Source organism: Emydura macquarii, unplaced genomic scaffold (genome assembly GCF_026122565.2).
Source record: "Emydura macquarii macquarii isolate MOO-44397 ecotype Brisbane River unplaced genomic scaffold, CSIRO-AGI_Emac_v2 contig_1119, whole genome shotgun sequence".
Lineage (NCBI taxonomy): Eukaryota > Metazoa > Chordata > Testudines > Chelidae > Emydura > Emydura macquarii.
The window spans coordinates 10,664,637-10,691,759 of NW_027131256.1; the positions used below are offsets into that span (position 1 = coordinate 10,664,637).

General features: G+C 40.7%; 1 protein-coding gene across 1 annotated transcript in view; it reads left to right on the forward strand.

Moving 5' to 3' along the window:
- ADGRG7 (adhesion G protein-coupled receptor G7) overlaps positions 1-27,123 on the forward strand; it is a 49,516-nt gene that overhangs the window by 3,789 nt on the left and 18,604 nt on the right. The window contains exons 2-8 of the mRNA XM_067546383.1: positions 9,382-9,495; positions 15,402-15,533; positions 16,296-16,408; positions 22,125-22,271; positions 23,462-23,559; positions 24,369-24,499; positions 24,599-24,706. Of these exons, the coding sequence (XP_067402484.1) occupies positions 9,382-9,495; positions 15,402-15,533; positions 16,296-16,408; positions 22,125-22,271; positions 23,462-23,559; positions 24,369-24,499; positions 24,599-24,706 (843 nt within the window). The remainder of the gene's footprint in view (positions 1-9,381; positions 9,496-15,401; positions 15,534-16,295; positions 16,409-22,124; positions 22,272-23,461; positions 23,560-24,368; positions 24,500-24,598; positions 24,707-27,123) is intronic.

The window sequence follows — 27,123 nt, forward strand, 5'->3', positions numbered from 1 at the left end:
CCTGGTCTATGCTAGGAATTTATATTGGTTTATTACGTCTCTCAGGGGTGTGAATTTTTCACATCCCATATGAGACGTAGCTATACCGACCTAACCTCCAATGTAGACAGCGCTACTGCCTTTTGGGGAGGTGGATTACCTACACTGATGGGAGAATCCTTCCCGTTGGTATAGGTAGTGTCTACATGGAAGTGCTACAGTGGCACAGCTGCCATGATGCAGCTGCACCGTTGTAGCATTTTAAGTGTGGGCATACCCAACATACACTCTCTCACCAACAGAAGTTGGTCCAATAAAAGATATTACCTCATCCACCTTGTGTTGTCATCACAACATTTAAAGAAGTACTTTAAACTTTCTTTTTAATTTTATTCATATGCAATGTTCATAACCAGAGTATTTTGTTTACAGTGCATTTATGCTATATTTAATTCTTCTAAAATAGCTTGGCAGAATTGTCAGGAAAGTTTCCAAGCCCCGAATGATATTTAATTTGATCACACTTTCTCTCCTCAAAAAACAAACAAATGAACAAAACCAAACACCCATAGTCAACCCCCACAAAAAGAAAACACTTAGCTTGGGCTAGTGGGCAAATAAAGTTTCTTAAAGCTGCAGTAACATATAGTATACATACCACATTTAAATAAAATGTATGCTGTGTAGCAGCTGTTTGTTATACTATTGGTTTTTCTATAAAATCTTCCATGACATTTTTAGATTTTATTGAATATATAAGAATGAATAAATGTATTTATGTAATACACAAACACACACACACACTTGGCCAAGAAAGTCAGGCCCGTATGTGTACACACAGAGTTAAGATTTATGCTCTTCGGGGGAGGCACGTTGTCTTAATTCCATTCTGTGGAGTGTCTTGTATACTGACATTATGCAAAATATTACCTGTGAATACCTATTCAAAAGTTGATATGAATAGAAAGAATCAGCCATTGTTCAGTGCCTTAAAAGAAGAAGGATGCAAATGTGATCTGTGGCTACCAGCCTTCTGGGAAACCTGTGAAAATGTTCAATAAGGAAATTTTCATGAGAATTACCCACTTGAGTGTCAAAGGGAAGGGGAAATACCTCAGAAAAAGAGTTGGTATTTATTCTGCTAAATCCTTGGAAAGCACTCTGATTCAGAGAGAAATCAGCACAAAACACAGAGAGATGCAAACCCATGAAAAGTCTTTATTGAACTAAAACTAAAACCAGCCAGGACTGGCTGAGTTATCCTCTAATAGTCTAACTCTATTGCTATGGCAACAAGCTAAACTCTGTTGCTACAGCAACCTAGGCAATTAGGCAAGACACAAAATACACAACATATTCCTCCCCCCTTAATGAAAATGCCCATTTAACAGAACAATCTAGGGAATGAGGGTAGACTGCCTCATTTCCCGGATAAAGCCCGGGGATTATTCTGCCCTATAATGTGGGTTAGCCCTAGCTAAAGATTCAGCTGTTGAGAAGGCCTCCTCTCTCTAGATGGATTACAGTGGACTTCTGGTTTTCTTGCACCAGAAGGTGTTATTGATGTGGCTCTAACAATGGGCTCAGGACTTGTAGCTCGAACAGGTGGGGATGTTGTATCTGCTTGAACAGGGGAGGGGGCTATATCTGCTGCAGAGGTGGATGGAGAAGGGGAGTTAGGAACGGGTGACTCTTGACTCGATATCTCCCCTATAATGGTGAGGTCAGGTAGTTAACTGGAGATGTGTCCTTTGGACATGTATGACCTGACAACAACTGATCTATATGCTGCCGCCAGGTGAGATCATCTGCAGTCTGGACAGAGTAGAAAACAGGTCCTGTTGGGGTGATGACTGTAGCAGGGACCCATTTAGCTCCAGAAGCACAGTTCCGAGCTAGGACAGGTTGCCGAGGACTAAAGGTTCAGTCTTTTGCTCTGTGTGCAGTCTGATGACTTGGTTTTGCTGTGGATGTTGCACAACTTGTCGTGCTTTGATGGGTTTCAGCCAATCAAAGCAAGTGCACAGCTGTCATCCCAGCATTAGAAAGGTTGGGGACGCTTTGGTTGAAGCATGAGGTGTGTTTCTGTAGAATAGTAAGACGCTTTTAAATGGACGAATGTCCCTTTGCAGATCTTAAAGCTTGTTTCATGGTCTGCACAAACCTTTCAGCTAATCCATTGGTGGATGGATGATACGGTGCTGACGTGATGTGATGTATCCTATTTGTTTTCATAAAATTTTCAAACTCCTGAGAGACGAACTGCAGTCCATTGTCACTCAAGTCGTTCTGGCAGACTGAAATGACTAAAGATTTCCTGCAGTTTCTGGATCGTACTTTCAGCAGTAGTGGATGGCATTACAGAGACTTCTGGCTATTTAGAGTGGGCATCCACAACAACGAGGAACATGCTTCCTTCAAATGTGCCAGCAAAATCAATGTGAATACACTGCCATTGGTTTTTAGGCCAGTCCCAGGGGTGTAGGGATGCCAAATGAGGTGCATTTCTCACATTCTGACATGAAGTACAAACTCTTGGCTTCTTTTCAATGGCACTATCAAGGCCAGGCCACCAAAAAGAGCTTTGTGCAATTTTTTTCATGTGCACTATTCCACAGTGATCTGAATGTAGCTGTTCTAACATCTGTGATCTCAGTAGTGGTGGAATAATGACGTGCATCCCCTGCAATAAGCAACCAGAATGGATTGATAATTCCATCCTCCTGGACATGTAGGGAAGAAGGTGGAGTGAAACCTGAGAGTCCCATAGAGATGTTCCATGCATAACTAGGTCCATAACTTGGGTCAGTACTGGGTCAAAGTGAGTTGCCTTCTCCACTTGAGTAGCAGTGATGGGTGTGTTCTCTACCTGTTCAAAGTAGAAGATTTCTTTCTGGCCAATAACTTGATGTTTAACTGGTAAAGGCAGCCTTGAAAAACCATCTGTGTTGCATTGCAGAGTGGATTTCTGATATTTGATCTCGTGTGTGCAGAAAGCAACAATGCCCATCGTTGCATATGAATAGCAGCCAATCGTGGAATGCCTGTGAGTGGTCCAAAAATTGATGTTAAAGGTCGATGGTTGGTGAGAAGTGTGAACTTCCGTCCAAACGGGTACTGGTGAAATTTCCGAATTCCAAAAACGATTCCCAGTGCTTCACGTTCGATTTGGGCATAGTTAGTTTCTACTTTGCTTAAGGTGCGTGAGGCAAAAGCAATGGATCTCTCCTCTCCTGAAGGCATAATGTGTGACATGACCACTCCCGCTCCATAAGGGGAGGCATCACAGGCTAACTGTAGAGGTAAGGATGAATTAAAATGTGTCAGAACCTCTGAATTTAGCAATGTGCGTTTAGCCTTGTTAAATGCAACATTACAGACTTCAGTCCATTTCCAGACCTTGTTATGCCCAAGAAGTTCATGTACTGGTTTTAGTAGTGTTGCTAACTGTGGAATAAACTTTCCATAATAGTGCAATAGCCTTAAAAAAGAGCAAAGTTGACTTACGTTTTGAGGAGGTGGAGCTTCCATAATAGCCTTGACTTTTGCAGAAGCCCTACAAAGGCCAGTAGCATCTATATATCCCAAATATTCAACAGAGAACTAGAAGAATTCACATTTGTCTTTGCGGACTTGCAGGCCATACTCTTCCAGTCTTTGTAGGGCAGCCTCCAAGTTCTTAAGGTGATCCTCCTTATTCTTGATGGTGACCAGGATGTTGTTAAGATAGCACTGAACTCCTGGCAAGCCACTCAAGATCTGGTCTATAGCTCTCTGGAACAAAGCTGGAGCAGACGTTATTCCGAAGGGCAAGCGACAGTATTGGTACAGCTCTTTATGTGTCACAATAGTCAGCAGCTCTTGGGACTTCTCATCGACGTGCATCTGTAAATACACCTGACTCAGATCAATCTTGCTGAACTTTTGTCCACCAGCCAAGACAGCGAAGAGGTCATCGATGTGGGGAAGAAGGTATTGCTCTGCACACAACACTGGGCTAAAATCCCCACAAATCCCCACAAATCCCCTTAAAATCCCCACAAATCCTAATGGAGCCATCTTTCTTCAATACTGGAACGATTGGGCTTGCCCATTGGCTGTGGGTAACTGGTACTAGGACTACATTTTTGACCAGGCGCTCCAGGTCTGCTTCAACTTTTGGCCTGATAGCATATGGCACAGACATTTCAGACATTTTGGTTGGCTGTCAGGCTTAAAATTCAATTTCACAGTGATTCCCTTCATATTTCCCAGGTCCTCCTCAAAAACAGCAGCATGTTTCTTTAATATAGCTGTCAGACTTGTTTCTTCTTTAGCCATCCTGTGCATTCCAGTTCAGCTGGATCTTCCTAAGCCATGATCTTCCCATTAAGGCTGGGTAATTGCCTTCCACCTCAAACAGTGGCAATTTAGCAGTCTGTCCATTGAGCTCTACCTTAACATCAGTAGTACCCAACATGGGCACACTTCTCCAGTGTATGTCTTCAGAGCAATTTTTGTCGGCTTAAGCGGGAGATGCTTTCGCTTCTTCTTATACACCGTGTCCAAGACCAGTGAAACTGCTGCACCAGTGTCCAGTTCCATGTGTACAGGTTTTCCTTCTAACAGCGGAGTTACCCAGTATTCATGTGAGCCAACTGCCATGGACAAGACATGGAGTGGCACTTCTTCTGACTGGGTGTTACTTTGATCATCCTGAGTCTGCTCTACCGTATGCAGATTTCCCTTTTTGGTCTGCCAGACAGAAGGCTTCTTTTTCTCTGGTTAGCCCATCTGTTTGACTCTTCTTTCTTTTGTTTGCAAGTACACTCAATGTATCCCTTTTTGCCACATCGTTGACACACTAGGTCTTTACACCAGCATTCTGATGCATGGTGACCCAGCTTTCCACAGCAGTAACATTCCCAGCTCCCCATTGTCTGGTGGGTAGGTTCTTGTGACGCCTTATGCACTCTGGTTGATGCACTGAGTTGTTGGGCTTCCTTTGCGGTAGCTCAATAGAGAATGCAATTTCAATGGCCTTCTGCCAAGTGAACGGGGCCTCTGTCAATAGGTGCTTCTGTATTGCTTCATTTTGCAGACCACACATTAACCTATCACTGAGCATGTCATTTAACACATCATTAAATTCACAGTGTTCAGCAAGCTTTTTCAGAGCTGCTACAAATTGTTTCACCTTCTTCTTGATTCCTTTTGTGCATCCTAAATCTCTCTGCAATTACCAGCAATTTTGGAGAAAATGTGCCTCCAGGATTATCATAATGTCACTGTAAGATTTTGTCTCTGGCTTATCAGGGTGCACTAAGCTGTGCAATAAAGTATAGGTTTTAGTTCCTACAACACTTAAGAAAACGGGCATCTTCTTTGCATCTGTCATTTCATTTGAAATAACAAAAAGCTGAAAATGCTCAATATGAGTTCCATTCCTCTAGAGTCTCATCAAAAGGTTCCAAGGACCCCGTAAGTGTAACCATTGCTGCCCCTTTTTTTTTCCCTTTCTCTTGTCTTTTATTCATGTGTGTTGGGGTTGGTCACACACAATTGCTGGTGATTTCCATTCACTATTACTGCTTTTCTTTCTTCCCCATTCCCAATCTGTCTGCTTCACTTCGGTCAGAACAAAGCAGAGCCTGTTTTAGTTTCAGTTTGAACCGTCAGTGTAAACAGCCCAGCTGCCAAAACAGAAAAAAGGTTTTTTTCTTACATTGACTTTTACTTCTTTGCCGGTGCAGCACAGGTCGATCCCATCCTCCATAGCCCCTTTTGTTACGTTAAATCATTGAAAAGCACTTGTGTTCAGAGAGAAATCGGCATGGAACACAGAGATGCAAACCCATGAAAAGTCTTTATTGAACTAAGACTAAAACCAGCCAGGTCTGTCTGAGCTATCCCCTAATAGTCTAACTCTAAATTGCTATGGCAACAAGCTAAGCTCTCTTGCTACAGCAACCTAGTCAATTAGGCAAGACACAATACACAACAGTATGTAATTAAATATGAGTTGATTAACCTTTGTCAATTATTACCAGTCTCTGTGAATTTAACTATTCTGTATTTCTTGGATATGGGCAGCTGAAAGTACAACCTAATTACTTAGTTATATATGGCCTTCATTCATCAGGGTAAGGAAACCTTTGGTATGCTTATGGCCTTGTCTTATTTGAGGTTCAGCTATCTGTGGCCAGCAACTGGTATAGCTACTCTAGTGCAAATCCCAAGTATAGATAAGAAAAGCTGAGATTTGCATTGGTGCATCCAACTCCTGCTGGAAATTGGAGGAACCACTGCAAACCCTGGCTTCCTTTTCCTCTCCTTACACTTACGGTTTGCACCAGTACAGCAACACTAGCTGCTGATGACAAAGGGTTGCAATGGAATGGGGCTAATCTCAAGCATAGACAAGGCTTTAATTCCTATTTATGTTACAGGACTCAGGCATGCTGCAGACAGTTTAGATGGTCACTTTTAAAACACTGTCTGGGAGTTTCAGTATTGCCAATTGTCATGGAAGTTGATGTTTTTCGGAGAACTGCAGCTCATGGAATCATGTGATTATATGAGAATCTCAGCTTTCATTAAAAAGAAAAATTAAGGTTCTAGGCATCATCAGTAAAGAGAAAAGATTCAAAAGGTGAACTCTAAAGGTTCAAAAGGCAAATAAAAAGAATCCCAATTTTTTTTTAATTTCATGATTTTTAAGCTAATGTCATGATTTTGGAGGCCTGTCATAGGATTTTGAACACTTTGGGGTTGGCAATACTGGTCAGTATTGAGCTCATAATTTATGTCTGCAGAGGGTTCAGGTCCCCTTTCCTCAAAGAAAAGAGCTTAAAAAGAGGAATCCATGCAAAATGGTGAATGTGGAGACGGTAACTTCTACTCACATGAACAGAGCAGCAGGGCAGGGGAGAGACTGGGCAACAAGTACAGCTAGAGTCTTCACCTTGGATTTGGCAGAATTTGTGAGATTAGGATTTTGATGCACGATTAAATATGTTTGGAAATTCTAAAGTAAGGCAGACACTCCAGGAGAACTTCTGCTCTTGGCTGCCTGGGTGACTGAATGGAAGCTGTGTTTGTGCCAAAGCTGAGTTTGTGCAAACAAAGACCTTTTGTTATCCCAGCCTTATACTTTACTTGTTTTTGTTTTAAAATGGCATGATTTCAGGGTGGAATGTCAGCCTTACCATTTCATTCCTTTTTAGAATTTATGACTAACACAGCCTCGACTAGGTCTGGACTATGCACCCCAGATGTGTATGTGAATCTACCCCATGTTTCTGAAGAGGGATGGTCTGCCTCCCTCTGTGGCACCTCTCTTTGCCACTGTACCCCAGAGAGACCTCAACAGGGTTGGGCTACTATAGGCTGGGATAAGCCAGGAGTGGGGCTGGGATGAACAGGGATCCATCACCAATCCTGGGGGGGGAATCTGTTCACAATTTCAATACAGCCTGAGGCTGAACTGACTTCTGAGAAGAGCCAGCCTGGGTTCTTTGCAAAGAAAAATCTGTCTACTAGAGCCTCGCTGCTAGGGAGCCAGGGAGAGCAAAAGGAGGATGAGGGGAAAAGGAGATGTCCCTGGCCTCCAGTAGGTGCCCTAAGATTTACAGATTCTGAAGGCTACAGCTCATTGCATGGCAAGTTAAGGGGAATCAAGCTTGTCATTGCCCATGAAATTATTCAGTTCCTGGACAAGTTGTCATTCCCTTCCACAGGTTTTTCCTTGGGAGAGGCAATCTTCATTTAATGGTTAACGTGATGGCTCATAGAGACACTATATAGATGCATTGAGTTGTACTGAAAAAGACATTGTTCCATATTTGTCATGGACATCTAGGTACAACACATCTGAGGGCTTGTCTAAACAAACATTTAGTTCACGGCAAACTAGGGTGTCAGTCTAAGGTGCACTAGTCTGCCACAGTCTAACTGTCTATGTGGACCATGCGCATGAGTCCCTGCAGCCAAGAGCTAGTTATTATTATCAATACAATAGGAGATTTGTCATTCCTCCCTGCAATAGTTTTTGCAAGTGGAATTCCTGTTGCTTAGGGAAAATACTTATTTACACTAAATGCCACTTTGCTTTATTAAATGGAATGCATTTTTATTTTTGAGCTCACTGTATAATGACATTGTAATCAATATGTGGAAAAGTTTCTTCATATCCTTAGAGATAAACTGCACATTTGAAAAGCATGTATGTGAGTCTTTGGTCTGCATTGCAGATTCCAAAGGTTTCAGACACAGTTTACAGTTTCACATTAGGTTTTTGCACACACAGGCATCATGTCATAGTGCTAATACTGGAAGGATACAGTACTGTAGACACAACAATACAGTGGTGATACAACATATAAAGGACTAACATATGGCCACTTTCTTCTAATTAAATAACCTGTTCTGGCTAAATGCAGGGAATAAGGACAAGTTCTGAAACTGGGACAGGTGTTTCCCAAAACAAGTACCCCCACAATGCAAAATCAGTACAAATGTGTAGTTCTATTCAGGCTGGCCACAGCCTTAGTGTTGCTGGGGTTAGCAGATGTACATGCATTTTATAAATTACACACCTCACTCTTGGCTCAACCTAGATCTCTTCTCAGTGATTCTGGTCTATGCAGTTGTCCCCTTGTCTGGAGTATTTCTAGGGTCCTTTACCACCATAGATTCAGTGGCTCTCATCTTGCACGGACCTCCTTGTGGAATCTTATTGGAATCATCCAGGTTCTACATGGGTGAAGGAATTCATCACTGTGGTGCTCCTTGAAGGATTGGAGCCTATGTGGGTATGCATACACTGCAGCTGGGTGGGGTGATTCCCAGCCCAGGTAGACAGACGTGTGCTAGCTCAACTCAAGCTAGCCTTTTAAAAACAAATGTGGAGGTTGCAACATAGGCGGCAGCGTGGGCTACACACCAGAGTTCAAGCCCATCTGACTCCTGGGGTCTGAACTTGGATGGCTAGCTTAAGCCTCCAGCAGTGCTGCAACATCTGCACTGCTATTTTTAGCATGCTAGCTCAGGTGGAGCTAGCGCAAGTCTGTCTAGTCGTGCTTAGAATCATACGTCCCAGCTGCCCTGTAGATGTATCCTAAATGCCTAAGCCATAGAATCTCAGCCCCTCCTGTTGCAGAGGTTCTACAGAATAACCTTTGCCTAAGTTTTTAAGGAAGCCCAAAATAGAGATGGGATACTTCTGCCCCATACTCTTGCTGCTGACAGCTATATTTTGGCAGGTTGGGGATGGAGATTGGACTTCTGTGTCATATCTGCTGGAATGTGACTCATAGAACAGAATCTAAATCTCTTTTAATTGAACCTACAACAAAATACAAGATGTTTAATATTAGTATTGTGATGGCTTTCGTTTGTCAACTGTTTTTTCTTTTTAAACAGAAACCTCACTCCCATCCCCTCACCCACAGCCGCCTTTCTGTAGAAACAATGGAGTCTATCAAAATGGATCCTGCCTTTGCCCAGATGAATGGATAGGACAGCGTTGTGAGAAAGGTTTGTATGAACAATGTTCTTTCTATGAATCAGGGCCCAATTCTGGGAGGCGCTGAGCTCCCTCAACTCCCACTGAAGTCAGTGAAGCTGGGGGTGCTCAGCCTGTCAGAGGATTAGCTTCTTGGGCAATAATGTTATTCATGTACTAGCGGGGACTGTTTTATTTCAGCCATTTCTGTTTTGTTTTTAAAAGAAGAGTATCCGAGGGAAGCATTTCGTTTAATCGGACTATTATTGCCTATTTCCAGACAACTTAGGTTGACTCAGTTCTGTGAATTCCTCTGTTTGAACTACTGAACATCACAATGGCCTAAAACTCTGATTCAGACTTAAGGTGCTGACACTGCTTCGTATAGTTTTGCCATTGTTAAAGGGACACCATCAGCATCAATGTACTCAGGGAAAACTCTTAGAAAAGACTACAGCACAGACTTGGATCTGATAAAGCTATTTCTCTAATTCCAGAATGGGTAAGCCATCCAACAGTTTAAAACAATTCAGACTGAGATTAGAGTGAGTAGGTGTAATAGAAGTGGTTTTTAAAATTAGAGTACAGTGAATTGCTTTTTAGAAATGGGCTTAAAAATACGGACATCTGCTGGAGTTTTAGCATTAGGAACAAATGAATGTGATCATTCTCTGACTTCTTATACCCGCCCTTGTAGTACTCTGTAATTGGTCTGCTATGAACTGCCTTACAGAAAATCAATACAAATATAATTATTAATACATGAAGCAAGAATATTTAGCCAGCATAGTGGATTAATTGCAATAGAGATTCTAGTAAATATGCAGGCATTATTATAGATACTGGATCTGCAATTTTTTTGTTTGGCTTCCATTTTTCATTCTTCCTTCTGACAGTATTTGTAGTACATAGATTGGCCCACAGTCACCTCTCATTACAAATTACAGTGAAGGGCCTGACTTTCCTCTCACTTACAGTGGTTTAAACCTGGAGCAGCTCAGTAGATTTACACTGATGCAAGACTGGTGATTCTCCACTCACCGAAACCAAAGCAAGTAGTCTGCTTTCAGATGAACTTACTTCTAGGGCTGAGTGAGTGATGTGGGTGGAAACCCAAACTTGCTCCAAACCACCACAGGTCAAAGTTCCTGAACCAAACTTACTACCATGGTTTTAGTTTGGCAGATAAAAAATTATGTGTTAGTGCCCAGTAAATGTAGGAGCTCATTCCTGGATTGTAGCTAGCAAGAGAGAGCCAATTTCATAGCAAAAGTAATTGGCTAAGATGGGAGCCTGTCCCTGGCTTTTTGGGATAAGGAAGTCTGCCTCTACCTTGGCATCTATTTCTCTCCTGTCACCTGCACCCAGGGAGTGGAATGCTGGCTCAATCTGTGCTTTCCAGCATGTCACAATACAAGGAAGGTTCAGGTTAAAGTTTCGTGTGCTTTTGGGCTATAATTCAGACCTAAATATCATCAGATTCACCAGCCCCTAATTTGCTGCTACTCATACATTGGTAGAAGAAGAGAGTAAATAAGGTGTCTTTTTCCCTTCCCCCGTCTCCATCTGGAGCCAGAGCATGCCTCAACCATACACTTCCACAGAGTCTAGTAAACAAGAGTCTGAAGAATGCTCACAGCTCTGGACATCTTGCGGCAAGACATGTCTTAGGTATTATATAGCTTCTCTTCCCTTGTCATCCCAAACATCAACGAAATCACAAAGCATCTGTGAAGCAAGGAAGTATTATTTCCATATTACAGATGGAAAACTGAGGCACAGAGAGATTAAGTATCTTGCCCAAGGTCATGCAGGAAGTCTGTGACACAACTGGGAGTTGAACTCAGGTCTTCTGAGTCCCAGCCCAATGCCTTAACCATAAACATACAAATAAAAATATGGATCGTATTGTAAATCAATGCCCACTTCAGTCATTTGCTGGCAGCATCTCAGGCATATATCAAACCACTTCTGAAGCTACTCACCGGCTCCCTGATTTGAACTTGGTTATTTTAATGTCACTAATCACCTCTTTGCTATATGAAAGAAGACTACAAAACAAAACTGGATTTGCAAGTATTATGCTTGTTAAAAGGACACAGTCGGCTCTCATTTGGACCAAACTTTAAGTTTTATAGAAACAAATCTGTACAAAATCTAAAATGAGAAAATTTTACACTGATCTTTAATGCCTGTGCACAAAGAGACAGAATTAAGGTTTCATGGCCAATAATAAATCTGGTATTTGCTGACTTTTAAGGGCTTGACTTTGCAACCCAAATAACATTCTTCTCACATTGGGATTTTTTAAATGTAATCTCCTAGGTTTCATTTTTTAAAAGAGTAAAAAAGGAAAAACAAATCATTATGTACATCTAAGACAATCCCGCTGTCCTCAGCATGCATCCTCACCTGAGTCCTGGTCTACACTTACCTGGAAATTCAGTGGCAGTTGACAGGAGTTACGAAAGCTATGCAGAGTAGCTTGCATAACTCCAGTCGACTGCTGTGCTTCCCTTCTGCACGCCGTTTTCACTGCACTGCGCCGATGCAGCGCTACGCCACTTGAGGAGGTGGATTTACTGTGTCGACTTCCTGATCGATTGAGTGGGTTTACACTGATCACTCAATCAATCCAGAAAGATCGATCTGACGGTGGCGACTTTGCCGCCATCAGTATAGACATACCCTGAAACTTCAGCACTGCAACACTGACTGCTACCACTTAATGACACTATAGGACTAGCTATATTAGCTGGTAGCAGGAGATGGCCATTACCATAAAGGGAAGGAGTACTGATAGGTCTGGTGGGTATTTAGGGGTGAGCCCAGCCCCACCAACTAGAGCTCCTGCCCCATGTGGCGTCCCTAGAGGTGGTGGGAATGGATCGCTGGGACCAAGTGCTGGGACCAGGGGTGTTGGTGGAAAGTAGCCAGGCTCTTTCCCCAATTTCCTTCCCTCTCGGCTATGGCAGCTCCCAGGTGTTCTCAATAAAATGTAGTGCTGCTGCTACTGCTTTGATGGTGGCACCAGCTCACCTTAGAGTGTGTGTGTGTGTTTAGTTATTATTTTGGCAGACTGTCAACTTTTTAATGAGAGAGGAGGAAAATAGTGATTTTTAACAGTGTGTACTTGAACAAAAGCTGAACAGAATTTCCTGGGATAAAGAGGAGGCACTTTGCTACCCTGAGGGGATTCCCCCTGCTGAATATCAAAAATCTGCTGCAGGCGATGAAGGTGTCAAGGTTTCTCAAAGGAAAGCTTGCAGGAATCTTTTAGAATGACAGTGTCAGGCAACCTAAATATATTGGTCGATACCAGCTCCCTCTGTAATTCTATTCAAATAGTTAGTAAAGAAACATGGTCCTTAAGTATTTGATATAGATATTCCCACATTTTGCCACTGCATGAGAACCTGGCTAGTGAAACTGACTAGTCTATTTTCATTGTCGAGGGATCCCCACCAGCATCAGGCAGCTGTATCCCATGCAGTCAGGTTCCACTAATCACAAAGAAGAATGGATAAAGCCAGATAATCCCCATTTTTATATGAATCTACATGGAAGCAACTTGCTTCCACTCCTATAGAGAAAATATTCCAAAATTACTGTGATTCACAAAGGAAAAGCAGGAAGAAAGCATTTCTGCATGTACCACTAATTTTTCTGTAGTGTTTAGTCCTTATAAAGTGTTTTATTTAAAAAAAAAAAAAAAAATTGCCATATTTTTGAAGGCGGGGGGGGGGAGGGTGAAGGAACATGAATTAATTTAAAATTATCATAGAATATAAACTTAGCTAGTGAGAATTATTCATTAGGTAAATGCTTATACATGTAAGTAATTCTGTATAATAAACCCTCTGCACCACTTCAATAGACTTAATGAAGCCTGCTAAGTATAGTCAAAAATACCTCTTATCCTCTCAAGTATGCCTTGGCTTCTAAATATTGTCAAAAATAATATCTGAGCTACGCAACCATGCATTAGCACATAGGTGGGGACTTATTGATCGCTTTAAAAAAATTCAACTCTAGGCAAAAAAATTTTTTTTAATCTATTATAAGAGAAGAAAGCAGTTCTCAGTGCAACCAAAACACTTCATACTATACTCAGCAATAAGGATGCAAACTCCATCAGCTTGTAGGCTGCAGGAAATGGTTGGTTTCTCACCATAATATAGGAGAGCTACCTTAGCTACAGATGTCTCTTACTGATTATCCTGTCATTGTCACTTTTTGTGCTCTAAAACCTGTTTCTTTTATGTTAACTGAGTTTCATACCACTCCGCACTATCTAGATGCTTATACAGTCCCCAGCTCACAAAAGTTAATTAATTTAACCTCATTATAACCTGGGAGGTAGGGAAGTATTATTACAGTACTCCCATTTTATAAATAGGACATTGAGGAACAGAGAGATTAAGTGACTTGCCCAAGTTCATACGGGAAAGCGGTGGCAGAACAGGCCAGAAATCCATCTCAGATCTTCTGAGTCCTTAAACATAAAACCATCCTTCCTCCGTCCAGCCCTGTGTTGGCTGATGGAGTACAGTATAATGTGCAATTCTGGACCTTTATCTGCTAAAATAAGGAAAATGAATATAAGTGCTACCAGTTGCTTTGTTTCATCAGAGTAATTCTACCAGAAAAATAAACAAACCATCATGTGTTGTATTCTGTGATACAGTGGGAAAGTCACAAAGAAGTGCAGATATAGTGAATGGAATATTACTTACAGTATCCACAGTTAATGTCTATGCAAGAAAAAAAGTAAATGGAACAGGAAGACCCTATCTCTGTCATTTAGGCAGAAATCTATTTGGCCTCATTATTGTGGTTTTATGCCAGCAAGGTGAGTGTCTATATGGATTATCTGCTACGTAAGCATAAACTGTGTGAGTTAAATAAATTGAAGGCAGCTTTATCTTGGACTTGACTTTTCCCAGTGTAGGGTTTTATGCATCAGTTTTCTTTGCCTGAGCATGATTTGGTTTGAGACTGATCTTGTCCCTACTGAAAACAATGGTAAAACACCCGATGACACCAGGGAGAGCAGATTTGAGTCCTTTATTCCATTTCTCTTCCTACATTCCTTTAGATTTGTGTAATGCCACTTCCAGCTACCCAAACAGAGTCAATGTTTCTTTGTTTGATTCTTTGTGTGATAATTAACTCAGGTTGATAAAGATCAGTTTTGTGTATGAGGTTTGTGCTATGTAAATTTTCATATCATTTACACCATAATTTGAATCGTGCATGACATGTGACAGGACCTAAAACTGTAATGAAATGTGTGCTAAAAGAGATTCAGGTCAAAACAGAGTTATGATCTGCTGCCGTTTTCTTTTCAGATATGTTTGGGCTGCACAAGACAGACTTAACTGGGTGTTCTTGGGTTTAAAGCAATTTGTTCTGTCTCTTTTCAGTTTGAATCTTAATTTAGGACTCTGTCCCAAAAATGCAGACAGCACAAATAGTGAAAAGTAAGGGGTCTAATCCCTTACATTGTCTTCTGTGGAGCTACAGCAGCTGAGGATCTGGCCTATAATTTTTAACTTCACAATGTCCCTTCAATTGGTGCATGCAGTGAGACCTGAAGACGAGCTCTGTGTGTCTCAAAAGTTTGTCTCTCTCACCAACAGAAGTTGGTCCAATAAAAGACATTACCTCATCCACTTTGTCTCATTAATTGTCCTTTAAGGCAGTGGCTTTCATCCTTTTTTCATTTATGGACACCTAAAAAAATGGAGATGTGGACCCCTTTGGAAATCTTAGACAGTCTGCGGCCCCCCCCAGGAGTCCACAGGTTGAAAACCACTACTTTAAGGCACAAGTCTAAAGTTACCATCACTTCCTATCTAGCTTCATATTTTGTGTTCTTGAAAATTACTCTTCATGACGACAGTATTTAACCTGAATGTATTTTTTCCCTACACAGTTAATTTCTGTAACAGTAGTACTTACACAACCAACTCTTCTCAAAGCCCTTCACAAAACCTCAGTTTTACAACAATAGTAGTAGGCAGATATGGCTATTCTGAAGAAAAATGTGAAGACTCCACTGTAAACGGTAAGTGTTTCTTTCCTCTCCTTCCCTCCCCTCCTACGAGATGGAAGTCCTCTGTTTAAATCTTGAAAAGATACAGCCCTGGCTGCAGTAGTGTAAACCTCCGCACACTGTTTTACCACTATGTTTTGATGCTGATCCCTATGAAGGTGAAGGGGTAATTTAGCCTCCATGTGCCAATGTAAAGAAATAAAATATACGCTTCATGTCCTTGGCCTCCAAGACTGCCGGCAAAAATGCTAGTTCTGACGTAAAAAAAAGATTCAGAAAAAAGTTAAAATACCATCCATTTATTCTGATTGGATTGTGGGTATTTTGTAAGTAAAAAACAGGAGTAGGAAAGAGGATTTTAATAGGGCATGTGAATATTGTATAACCCAGTGAGCTTATGCTACATACAGTATCTGATGATCTGTAGGGCATCTCTTTGTTCAATAACATTCATATTGTTACTGCCTCTTCTATTTTTCTGCTGGTAATGTGTGACAAATTTTCAAATCTATTGGGGGGGAAAAACTACCTGCTTAAGGGGTATAATTCTACAATCCTTACTATTGGGACTAATCCTTCCCTTATTTTAGGAATAAACCCAGTGACTTCAATAGCACAACTTGTGTGAATAAGGATTACTTATATGAGTGAGAGTTACTGGATCAAACCTTGAGAAGCAAATTATTTTAAAAATCCTAAGGGTTGACCGTGACCTGCAAACAATGTTGACATCATATCACTGTGAAAGTACTTTTTTTTTTTTTTTAATTAAAGCTGGTACTCCAAAAGCAAGCCGGAAGTGCTCCAAAATAGATGGAATACCTACTCTAGATGCCCTTGTGAATGTTGTGAATTGCAGTAAGGACCTGAAATCCCTAATGGATCAGGTAATCATATCTTTTAATATGTCATTTAAAGTGTAGTGGGATTGCTACAACCACAGTGAAGGGGGCTATAATAACCTTCATGGTCTCAGTTTGAGATATGGATTCCAAATACAGAGTTCGTTGAAACAGTGATTTAAAATCACGTGTATATTCTGTCGGCTTTGCTCTTCCATAGCCCAATGAGTATTGGCCCGTTTTTTAAGAACTAAACCTTTTATTACTGTAAAATGGTATAAGTCACAGATTTATAAAGACAGGTTTGTTAGAAAATAGGATAAATAATAGATTTGTCTTCATCAATAAAACTGATATAAGATATGGTGACTATTACAATACAGATACAGGTACAGAGAATGAAAGAGAGACCAAGAGCAAGAGAGAATAAATAAAGATGGGATTTTCAAATGGACTCAGTTTTGGTCTGCGACTTCCCATTTGATTTCAATGGGAGCAGAGTTCAGTGCAGAAAACGTTTGAAAATTCCATCCTAAAATAAATTGGGAGAAAAGAGAGGAGAAGTAAGTTTTACACATTGTCCTTTAGATTCTCTCTGAAGCGGGCATTCAAAATGATAGGGTTTTTTGCTAATTATTTTAAAACCCATGAGCCGGCAAACTTTTATGCCTTCTTAGAGTATAGCTGTGCAGATTTGTGAAGTTGCAAGATTCTAGAACCCATTCAAACATGGACAGAAAGTTACAGTTTTCCTGTCTCCTACTATGTTTTGTGAAGGGAAAACATGATGGGGTCTCTGTTGTTGTTGTTAACTCTCTGATTTGCTTGGACGAAGTTTGGCACTTCCAAACCAAAATGTACACCACCTCCTTCCCCTAACCCTCACCCTCTCTACCCTGTGACTTGCTTTTTAGGAGTATTAACGATTACTGGAAAAATTGTAAAATAATTAGTCTGATAATTGTTATGATTCAGATCAGCAGAAACATTTACTCAAATATGACAATTTGATGCTCACCATCATATGTAGTTAGGTATACCTAGAGGTAGGATTTTCAAATGTGTGTAAGGGTTTTAAGCACTCAAATTCCACTGAAAGTCAATGGGCATTGAGTGGATTACTCCATTGAGCACCTTTTGAAAATCCCACTCTGAGTGACTATTTAAAAAAAAAATTCAATGAATATTTGTTCATTTAAAATTTTACTTTGGCTGTTTATGCCCTTATATTTATTTTCTGTGAATATTTCCATGTTCACTGGCAGGAATGTTCATGGAAACTATTGTAAATATACCAGTATATTAGAGAATATTCATGTAAAATAACTATTGAACTTGCAAACATGAGTATTCAAACAGGAAATCTGATTGTGAGAATTATTCCAACCCAATCAGAGTACAGAAACATGTATGACCTGTGTGTCCAATAAGAACTAAGCATCATAGCTGAATTTTTAAATTTCGACTATTTGCAAAAAACTCCTTGCAAAAAAGCTAGAGATCAAAACTTTTTCCAAAAGTTTGATGAATAATTTTGATTAGTGAATAATTATGATTTGTGAAAAGGGAAATAGAGGTAACATTTGTTGACCAAATGACTTTCTACAATTTTTTCATCCAGCTCTCGTCAGAGAATTTGGATTGTAACTAACAACCACACCTGGAATACTACCTTCAGGTCTGGTCTCTACATTGTTCTAAAGATGCTGACATATGGGGAGGATTGCAGAGAAGTCAATAAAAATGATCAAGGGGATGGAGGCATTGATACATTAGAAAGGATTAAGACATAAGACACACATAAGCAATGGAATTCAGCATAGGTGCATCATGGCACATTTCTGCAGAATCAGGACTTAAATGTTTGTGGCTCAGCTAAGTGATGCCTAAGCATGATAACAGCATACAAGTCTTTGAAGGGCTGGCATAAACATCACAGATGTCTCAAAGGAAGTGGTGGAAACTCTATCACTTGGGATTTTAAATTACACTTTCTCATTTTGGTCCAGTGTATTGTAGGAAACAATTAAGCATTCACTCTCAGGTTCCTTCTATGGTTCTGTGAAAACCCCTGTTAATAATTTCATTGCTAGTAACTTACAGATGAAAACTGTACTTGTATATTCACCATTAATGGGCACATGAAGAGCTTTTCAAGGAGCTGTGTAAGTCAGCTATCCTGTTGTGCTTAAATACATTAGAAACTGCAAGTGACATTTAAGTGGGAAATACGTGACTATAGTAGTTTGCATCCTATAAAGAAGTGGAATTTTGCGTCCCAGAGGGTAAGACAAGTAAGAGTTGTCTTTGTTATATCAAGATGCAGCTATGAAACTTACTGAGATCATCACTGGACTAGCAATAATGACTCTCACATCTTTGCTATGTGGAAATTCCTGTGCCCTTGAAATTGCTGCAGTTGTATGCAAACCAGGCAAGGTGATACACAGAGATACTGTGTTAAGTTCCTGGGCAGCTCAGTAGAGAACAAATTGCAGGGGATTTAAAGAACAGAAACATGACATATCAAGGGGCTGGAGAAGCCAATTTATGTTGAAAAATTAAAATCTAATACTAACATGTAGCACAGCCAAATATGATGTAGAATGGATATTATAAATGCTTACATGTATCTGAAGGATAAACACCAAGGAGGAAAATGACTTGTTCAGGATGGTTGCATCAGGAGTAATGGGATGAAACTGAGCAAAGGAATATAGACAGACTATCAGGACAGTTTCCAAATGGTGAGCTCAGATTGTACAATATTTTTCCAAAGGAAATGGTGAAAGTCACTTGAGCCTCTGAAAGCTAGAGTGGACACAGCACTGTAGAAAATACTGTAAAGAGCAAACAACCACTGGCGTGGGAATGAACTAGATTTCCTAATAGGACTTCTTCACATTTTACTCCTTTGTTTCAGTTTAGGTTATGGTTTCTTCTTTAAAAGTAAAAGTTTTCTGACTGAATTTTTTTAGGTTTTCAGTTTTTTTATGACAAGTTAAAAAATTTTTGTGGAAAGCTGATACTTACCATGAAAAACTTTGTTTTCTCAAAAATCCAATTTTCCATCAAACCAAAATTTTTATGATAAATTTTGATCAGCTCTTATATCAATAACATTTAAAAAACTATGCTAAAAGAACATTAAGCTTGGAAAATCAGGCACACATAAGTTAGGAAATGCCAGAATTAAAGTTGCCTGTGACAACCTAATTCAGTCCCCTTGTGTGTATGCATTATGATACAGTTTTTGTTCACATGTTATTTTTCCACAGGACACCTGCATCATTCATTGCACAGGATGGACCTGCTCTGGGGATGAATCAGGGTTATACAGTGACGGAGACTGTTGTCTATGGATACATCTACAACACAAAATAAACCCCCAAACAAACAGGGCAGCAATTCTCACAGCCTTGGTTAACTGACTGTGGCTTGGTCTACAGGGCTAAAAATAACAGTGTAGACATTTGGACGAGGGCTGGAGCCCAGGCTCTGAGACCCTCCAGCCTGAGCCCGAATGTCTACATTGCTACATTTAGCCCTATAGTGTGAGCTCTGCAAGCACAAGTCAGTTGACCCGAGCTCTGAGATTCACTGCCATGGGATTTTTTTGGCTGTGTAGACGTACCCTATAGGATCTCTGCCTCAATTAGTGTAGAAGTTGGAAGGTGTGCAGTGAACGAGGTGGTGGATTGCAGGACCAGAAATGATGTTCTCATAGTTAAATGTCATCTTGGAGAACTGGGTTCTATCTCTGCCACAGAGTTCTTATGTGATGCTGGGCAAATCACTTAAACGGAGCTTTTCACAGGTGGCCCCTAGTTCTGCGTTCCTCTTCTTCTGGTGCCCAGCAGCCTGATTCGCAGAAGTGCTGAGCGCTCATAGCTGCAAGTTAAAGTCAATAGGGGTTGTGCTTGTAACACAGAAAGAAACAGCTCTTCTTTTAGATGTGTTGTGCTCTTTTTTACTTTGTAGTGTTGTCCCCTTTTTTCTTTTCCTGCTCACTTTCTTCCGTACCTCAACCCCAGTATAAAAAATCAAAACAAACAAAAAAGCTACAATACATATAACTAGCATATAGCTGTGCCAATTCTTCATCATGCTTCTTTGCTCCCATGTACTGTCCCCAACTCTGTCCTTGTTCTGTTTGCATCTTTAGACTGTGAACCTTTCAGGGCATGGTTTTGCTCTCTTTTTCTGTACAGCGCCAGATGCCTCTGGGAGCCACCATAATATAAATATTGACTACTAATAATAACAGTCATAGCATAGGCTCTGTATTTGTGTTTTCAGTTTAAATTGTTGCCACAATCATTTTTAATTTTTGAAGTTACACTGCCACCTAGTGAATTTTAAAGGAAAATTCAGCATTTTTCAATTACAAACGATGGGAAATTTTGGAAAGTTACATCTGCAATGATCAGGATTTACCACTTTTATAAAGGCTCAGACTGTTTCTCTTGTGCTCTCAACACTAAGTACACTGAAAAAATCAGGTCATGAGAGTCTCAGGTTTAGCACCCTCAATTGGTGGATACTTCTGACCTTAATCTTTGTGTTTCAGTACCCCATCTGTAACATAGGGGTAATTTGAAAATAAACTAACATTTTTGAAGCACTCAGATACTATAGTGATAGGTGCCATGAGAAATTAATAATACTGTATCCAGGGCAGGGTTTGAATAGTGTGCAGTAAATAAGACACTGGGGGACACAAATCCAATTATCCAGGGCAGCATTCAGCTGTTGTCATAACCATGAGATCATCCTCTCCTCCTTCAATCTCCTGTCTCCTTCACTACACCCTTTCCAACTTCTGCAACAAATGAAACAATGATCCTGCAGATAACAGCCTCCTTTACTACATAACCTCATTCACCCTGAATGAAGCAGGAGGCCAGTGGCAAAAATAGTGGGTGATCATGTAATTAAATACTGTATCACAATGCTTACGCACAAGGGGGAGCAAATTAAGGTTGTACAGCCAGTCTTAATTCTGACATTTCCTACTGTTTGAGTGTTTAACTTTGCAAACATAATACAGTAATGACATAGTGTTTGTGTGTAATATACACATAATGTATCTCCTTTAGCTATAAGTGCACAATTCCCAACTCTATAGGCTGCAGGCCCATTTCTGTATTTCAGAGCTTTACTCAATCGTTATCATTTAAAGATTTATCAGTCGTACTAGAACAACTTAGAGAAGGACTAGGCTACTCTACTATGGTGTTTCCTATGTTCTTCTGGTGGCTTCCTAAAGTCGTGTCAAATCTAATTCTGTTTACGTAGCGCCCATTGTGAGTGGAAGGGGCTAAGAAATCCATGGATTCAGAAGCTCAGGGTGTGTCTACGATGATAAAAGACCCAAAGGTTCTCAGAGCCCAGGCTCCAGCCCAAACCTGAATGTCTACACTACAATTTTACGGCTCCACAACAACCCGAGTCCCCCCCCCGGGAGCCCAAGTCATCTGACTCAGACCAGCCATGGATCTTTAATTGTAGGCTACACATACTCTCAGTCATCTAGACAAGATCCTACTGCATTTCTATGTGAGGGAGGTGTACAGTGGGCCAAATTCTTTGCTGATGTAAGCTTGCACAGATCTATTGATTTAACAGGAACTGTGTCAGTTTACAGCAACAAATAATTTGGCTGTGAGCCTGCTATTTCATTTTATTAGAGAATGGATATAAAAATGACTACTGTTTTCCCTCTGTATTTACTTTGTGTGATGTACCATTTTTCTAACAGTTAAATAATGCAGATAACTCAACGGACATAATTTCATCCATTGCCAATGATACCCTGATCCTTACTTCTGTGCCTGAGAAACTGACCACTGAGAACATTGCTACTGCTGCTGATATTGCACAGAAGATTCTGAAAGATCATTCTGAGGTGAGATTTACCAAGACTAAAAACGTATTTTGTTTTATGGCGTAATTGGACAGTAGGATGATTGGGACACTTTCCCCAACCCCAAAGAAAATCCGTCTTTTCAGTTTCAATTAATAAAAACCAACAACAAAACCCAAGTGTCTAATCTAGTTGCAATACAATAACTATAATACAAATATTATTAAACAGTGGATCTGAGTTCAGGTCTCAAGCATCTTAGCAGAGTGGCCCTATCTCAATTCCTGGGACAACACTTTAAGTTTTGTGCATGTGAAATTCAAATATTGGCACCAACTGAACCTGACGTCCTACATTAACATTTTTTTGCCTATGTACATTTGAATAAAGCACATTTGAATAATGTCACTAGTTGGCCTTTTTTCCAGTGATAGCTCATTTTTATTTTTTATTTTTATTTAACAAGTTTATTACAATAGTGCCTATGGGGCCAACCAAGAGTGGGGCCCCTTGTGCTAGGCGCTGCACAAACAGAGAAGTAGATGGTCTGTGTCCCGGAAAGATTACAATCTAAATAGAGAGGAGAGGTACAACACACAAGACGGGGGAAGAAGTATAACACATAAGCCAAATGTCACTAAATGTTATGTTAGTTCCACATTAGGAGTTTTTTGTTTGTTTTGGGCGGAATTTATTTGGTGGGGGGGGAGGAGATGAGATCAGCTAAAGAAAAAGGAAGGGATTTCTAAGGCAGGGGTTCTCAAACTTTTTTTGCTGGGACCCCCTTTGAAAATATTTCAGGCTCTGATGATTCCTTCCCCCATGCCAGGCCATGCCACCCTTACTTCTGTGCTGCTGCAGGGGGCAGCGCTGCCTTCAGAGCTGGGCACCCCGCCATCAGCCACTACTCTCCAGCCATCCAGCTTTGAAGGGCTTGGGCTGTCATCTCTGTGCATGGCTGACTGACATAGCCCTGGCATGCATAGAGATTGACAGCTTGAGACTCCCCCATAATAACCTCCTGACCCCCTGAGGGGTCATGACTCTCCGTTTGAGAACCCCTGTTCTAAGGTGAGGCAAACAGGGCTGGGGAGAAAAGGGCTACTTATTCCATGTCCTTTCGTTTAAGGTAAGCGTTAACAATATATTCTAACTACCACATTACAGCATATTAAAAGCAGTGAGTTCATATACCATTCCTACTGAATATTTCGCTTTTTTCTGTTTGTCAGGTAGCTGATGCTGCAGTGGCTACAGTTAGCCAACTTTTGAATGCCAGAGTGAGTGAATTCAACTTTACAGACAATATCCTTACTAACGTTACAGCAAGGTAGTTGCAATTTTTGTTTCTATTAAATTTGATAAAACTAAACATGTCCATCCATTTAAGATTAAAATGGAACACAGTGGGACAAATTAATATCCAGGGTAACTCTACCAATTCAGTGGAACTATCCCAGGGATGAATGAAGTTGGCCCAGTTTTCCTAATCTGGAGACAGTGAGGTTTAGAGTTGGGGATGATTAGTCAGGTCTCTTGCGTTCAGTTCCCAGCTTTGCCACTAACTTGCTGTGTCACCTTGGGCCAGTCATTTAATCAGCGCCTTGCTTTCCCTGTCTGTACAATGGGAATAAGGGTTCTTACCTATCTTCTGAGGTGATGTGTAGCTTAATTAATATTAATAAACACTTAAGAGGTTCTTGTATGAAAGGAATCATAGGTATAAAGTATTATTATTATTATTAGGGTATCCAGAGAATGGAGAAGGAGAATTACTAGCATGCTAGTAATTTGTCTCCTTAAAAAAACAGGTTCCTGAACATATTATCACACTTATAAAAAAATCTCCCAGTTATCTAACAAACTATTACATTGTAGAAATATTCTAGATTTTCCTCCTTTATGCATAAAAGGCTAAATTCTCGTTCCACACAAGTCAAAGGCAAATCTCTCCGTGACTTCAACAGTAATGAGATTTGGCCCATTAGAATGCAGGCAGAGATTTTTGGCCGAATTCCACCCTGTCCTACACTCTGTAGAACAAAATTGAAATCACTGATGAAGGGCAGACATTGGCTCTATATTCTGATATACTTTACAGGGGTAAAGACATTTACACTATTCCTTACTTCTGTGCAGACTCACAAAGACACTGGAAGAATTCTCTTTGAGTGGCAATGCTGTTCAGCCCCATATTGCAGTTCAGTACGTTGCATTGAAGAACCTTGGATCTAAGAACACAACTACAGCTCGTTTCTCTGCACAGAAGGGTAAGCTTATTTGGTTTGTCGGAATTATAAGGACAATAAGCACTTTTTTACAAATTCTAACAATTCATGCAAATTTTGGGGTGACTTTTGCCTACACAGTATCAAGAAGTTTACAGTCTCAAAATATTCATGTAGCGGAAAATGACTCTGGCTCTACAGATACCAGTGATACAGACGTTGAAATACAGATCAACGTTACAAAGAACAGTAAGTGCACTCTTTTCTTCCCCAAAAACCAGCGCTGGGCAAATTCTCCACAAAAGTGTTCTCACACTCCTTCTATTAAAAACTATGAAAAGATATAGTTTTTATGTAAATATATTAGGGCACATATCATGGAACAAGAAATGTACAAAAGCTAACTGTGTGACCCTACTTGGGAATCACTGCTGACTTACCTATAACATGGCCTGAGGTTTTTTTATGTTATAACTATAATGAATCTGTGGTTACAGGGCTACAGAGTCCAAAGTCAACCGCTAAATCACACATCTCCATTAGAGATTTCTGCTCCGAAGCTACAGACTTCATGTAAGCTTCAAAAGAAAATCCCTTTCGGCTATCAAAGGATAGAGGTGTATTTCCTCTTTGTATGCCAGCTGCTAACAAGCTACACACAATGGAGCAGCTCTGAATCTATCCTGTAGTAGTGCAGTGCTGCAAATAAGCAGACAATACATTTAAAATTACACCCAAACACTATGTTAAATGAACATTAACGTTGCAAAGTTGAGCACTCAAAAGTTAGGAAGTACCAGAATGCTATGCAACCTTAATTTGGCCCCCTTGTGTGCATGCATTATGATACAGTCTATGATTATAGTATATTATGCTATTTTTTTCACAGGACCCCTGCCTCATTCAGTGCATGGAATTGGTCGTGCTCACTGAATAAGCAGCTATTCGATATTTTATTTTTTCCTTGTTATTCAATGTGTGGCTTAATGCCTTTCACACTATTCAAACCCTTCTCTGAGTAATAACTTCCTCATGGGCTTTTTTTATGGTACCAATCACTATGGTATTTGAGTGCTTAGCAAATACTAATTTATTTTCACAATACCCCTGTGAGGTAAAGAGCTATTCTTATCCCCATTTTACAGATGGGGAATTGAGGCACAAAGAGATTACAGTCAAAAGCTCTACTCACTTTTGGTGCCCAATTTTTGGTGCACAGAACCTGATTTTTCAGAGTACTTTATGTGTTGAAAGCACAGCTCCCATTGACTTTAATTTGCAGCTGTGAGTGCTCAACACTTCTGCAAATTAGACCCCAGGGTCTCAAGCTGGACACTAGAAAAAGAAGAACACACAATTAACTGAGATTCTGTCACAGGTATTTTTAGTAAAAGTCCAGGACTGGTCATGGGCAAAAAAAAAAATTTCGTAGAAGCTGTGACCCATCCGTGCCTAGGGGAGACCACTTGAAAATGCCAAGGTCAGGGCAGGCTGCAAAAAGAGAGCAGATACTCCCAGCAGTGGTGGGTGACACTGAAGTCAGATTCCCCAACCAGCCACAAACAATGCTTCTGATTCCCCACACCAGTTATCAAGAAGCTAAAACAAAACTATACACAGCCCCCTTTACTGCAGTTCAGTCTCTGCCTTCCAATCAGCCACTAGGTCCAGTAAAGAGATCAGTTATTTAAAACTCTATGCTCTTTACCAAAAAGGTTCTCCTGACCCCAAGGGGTCAGCCACAGTACCAGATCAACATAAATTTAGATCTTGCCCAAAATACCATGCTGCCAGCCAATCCTGTAGTAACTAAAACTAAAAGTTTATTATAACAGGAAAGAAACAAACTATAAGAGAAGTGTTAAAGGATTAGAACAATCAGATATATACAAATGCTTTGAAAGTCCATATATATATCAGGTTTCTAGTAGAATTGTGGTTTGCAGGCTTGCATAGGCGTGCGCACGGGGTTGCCGGGTGTGCCTGGGCCCACCCTAATGCAGCGGAGTCAAACTTCTGTTATCCGGCCCACCAAAGTTTTTGATGTTGGCCAGTAGAGCTGCCGCCGAAAGAGCAGCTAGTGCTCGCGATTTCTCGGTGGATGGCAATAGAGAGCGAGCCACCGCCGACATTGAATTAGCCGCATGGTGTTGCGGGTGGTAGGAGCACGTCACGATCTGTCACCAAAATCACGTTCATCGCGCGATTTATCGGCAGAGACTAGGCCACGGCGGGAAATTCAAATGCGGTGGACTTGAGTTTGACACGCCTGCTTCTGATAAAGATCCTGGGTGCACACCCTAATGAAAATACCCTAATGAATTGTGCTGTACACGCCTATGCAGGCTCGTATAGTCCCTCTGGTATACATCCTGTACCTAGATGGGTCCCAGTCCATTGTTTCACAGTTTCAGTTGTAGATGACTTGATCCAGAGGTAGGTGAAGGGTGAAGACTGACTGAAGACTGATGACTGAAGACAAAACGAATGTGGTGCAGCTGTCTTTTTATGTCCTTTGGCTTTTGCCATGCTGCTTGTGGAAATTTCCACAAATAAGATGGAGTCCATGGTCACATGAGTAAGTCTTGGTGACTCATCAGGTGTAGCCCCAGCTTTTCTCCCCGGACCCATTGTACTTGTGAGTTTCCTTAATGGGCAATTAGGCA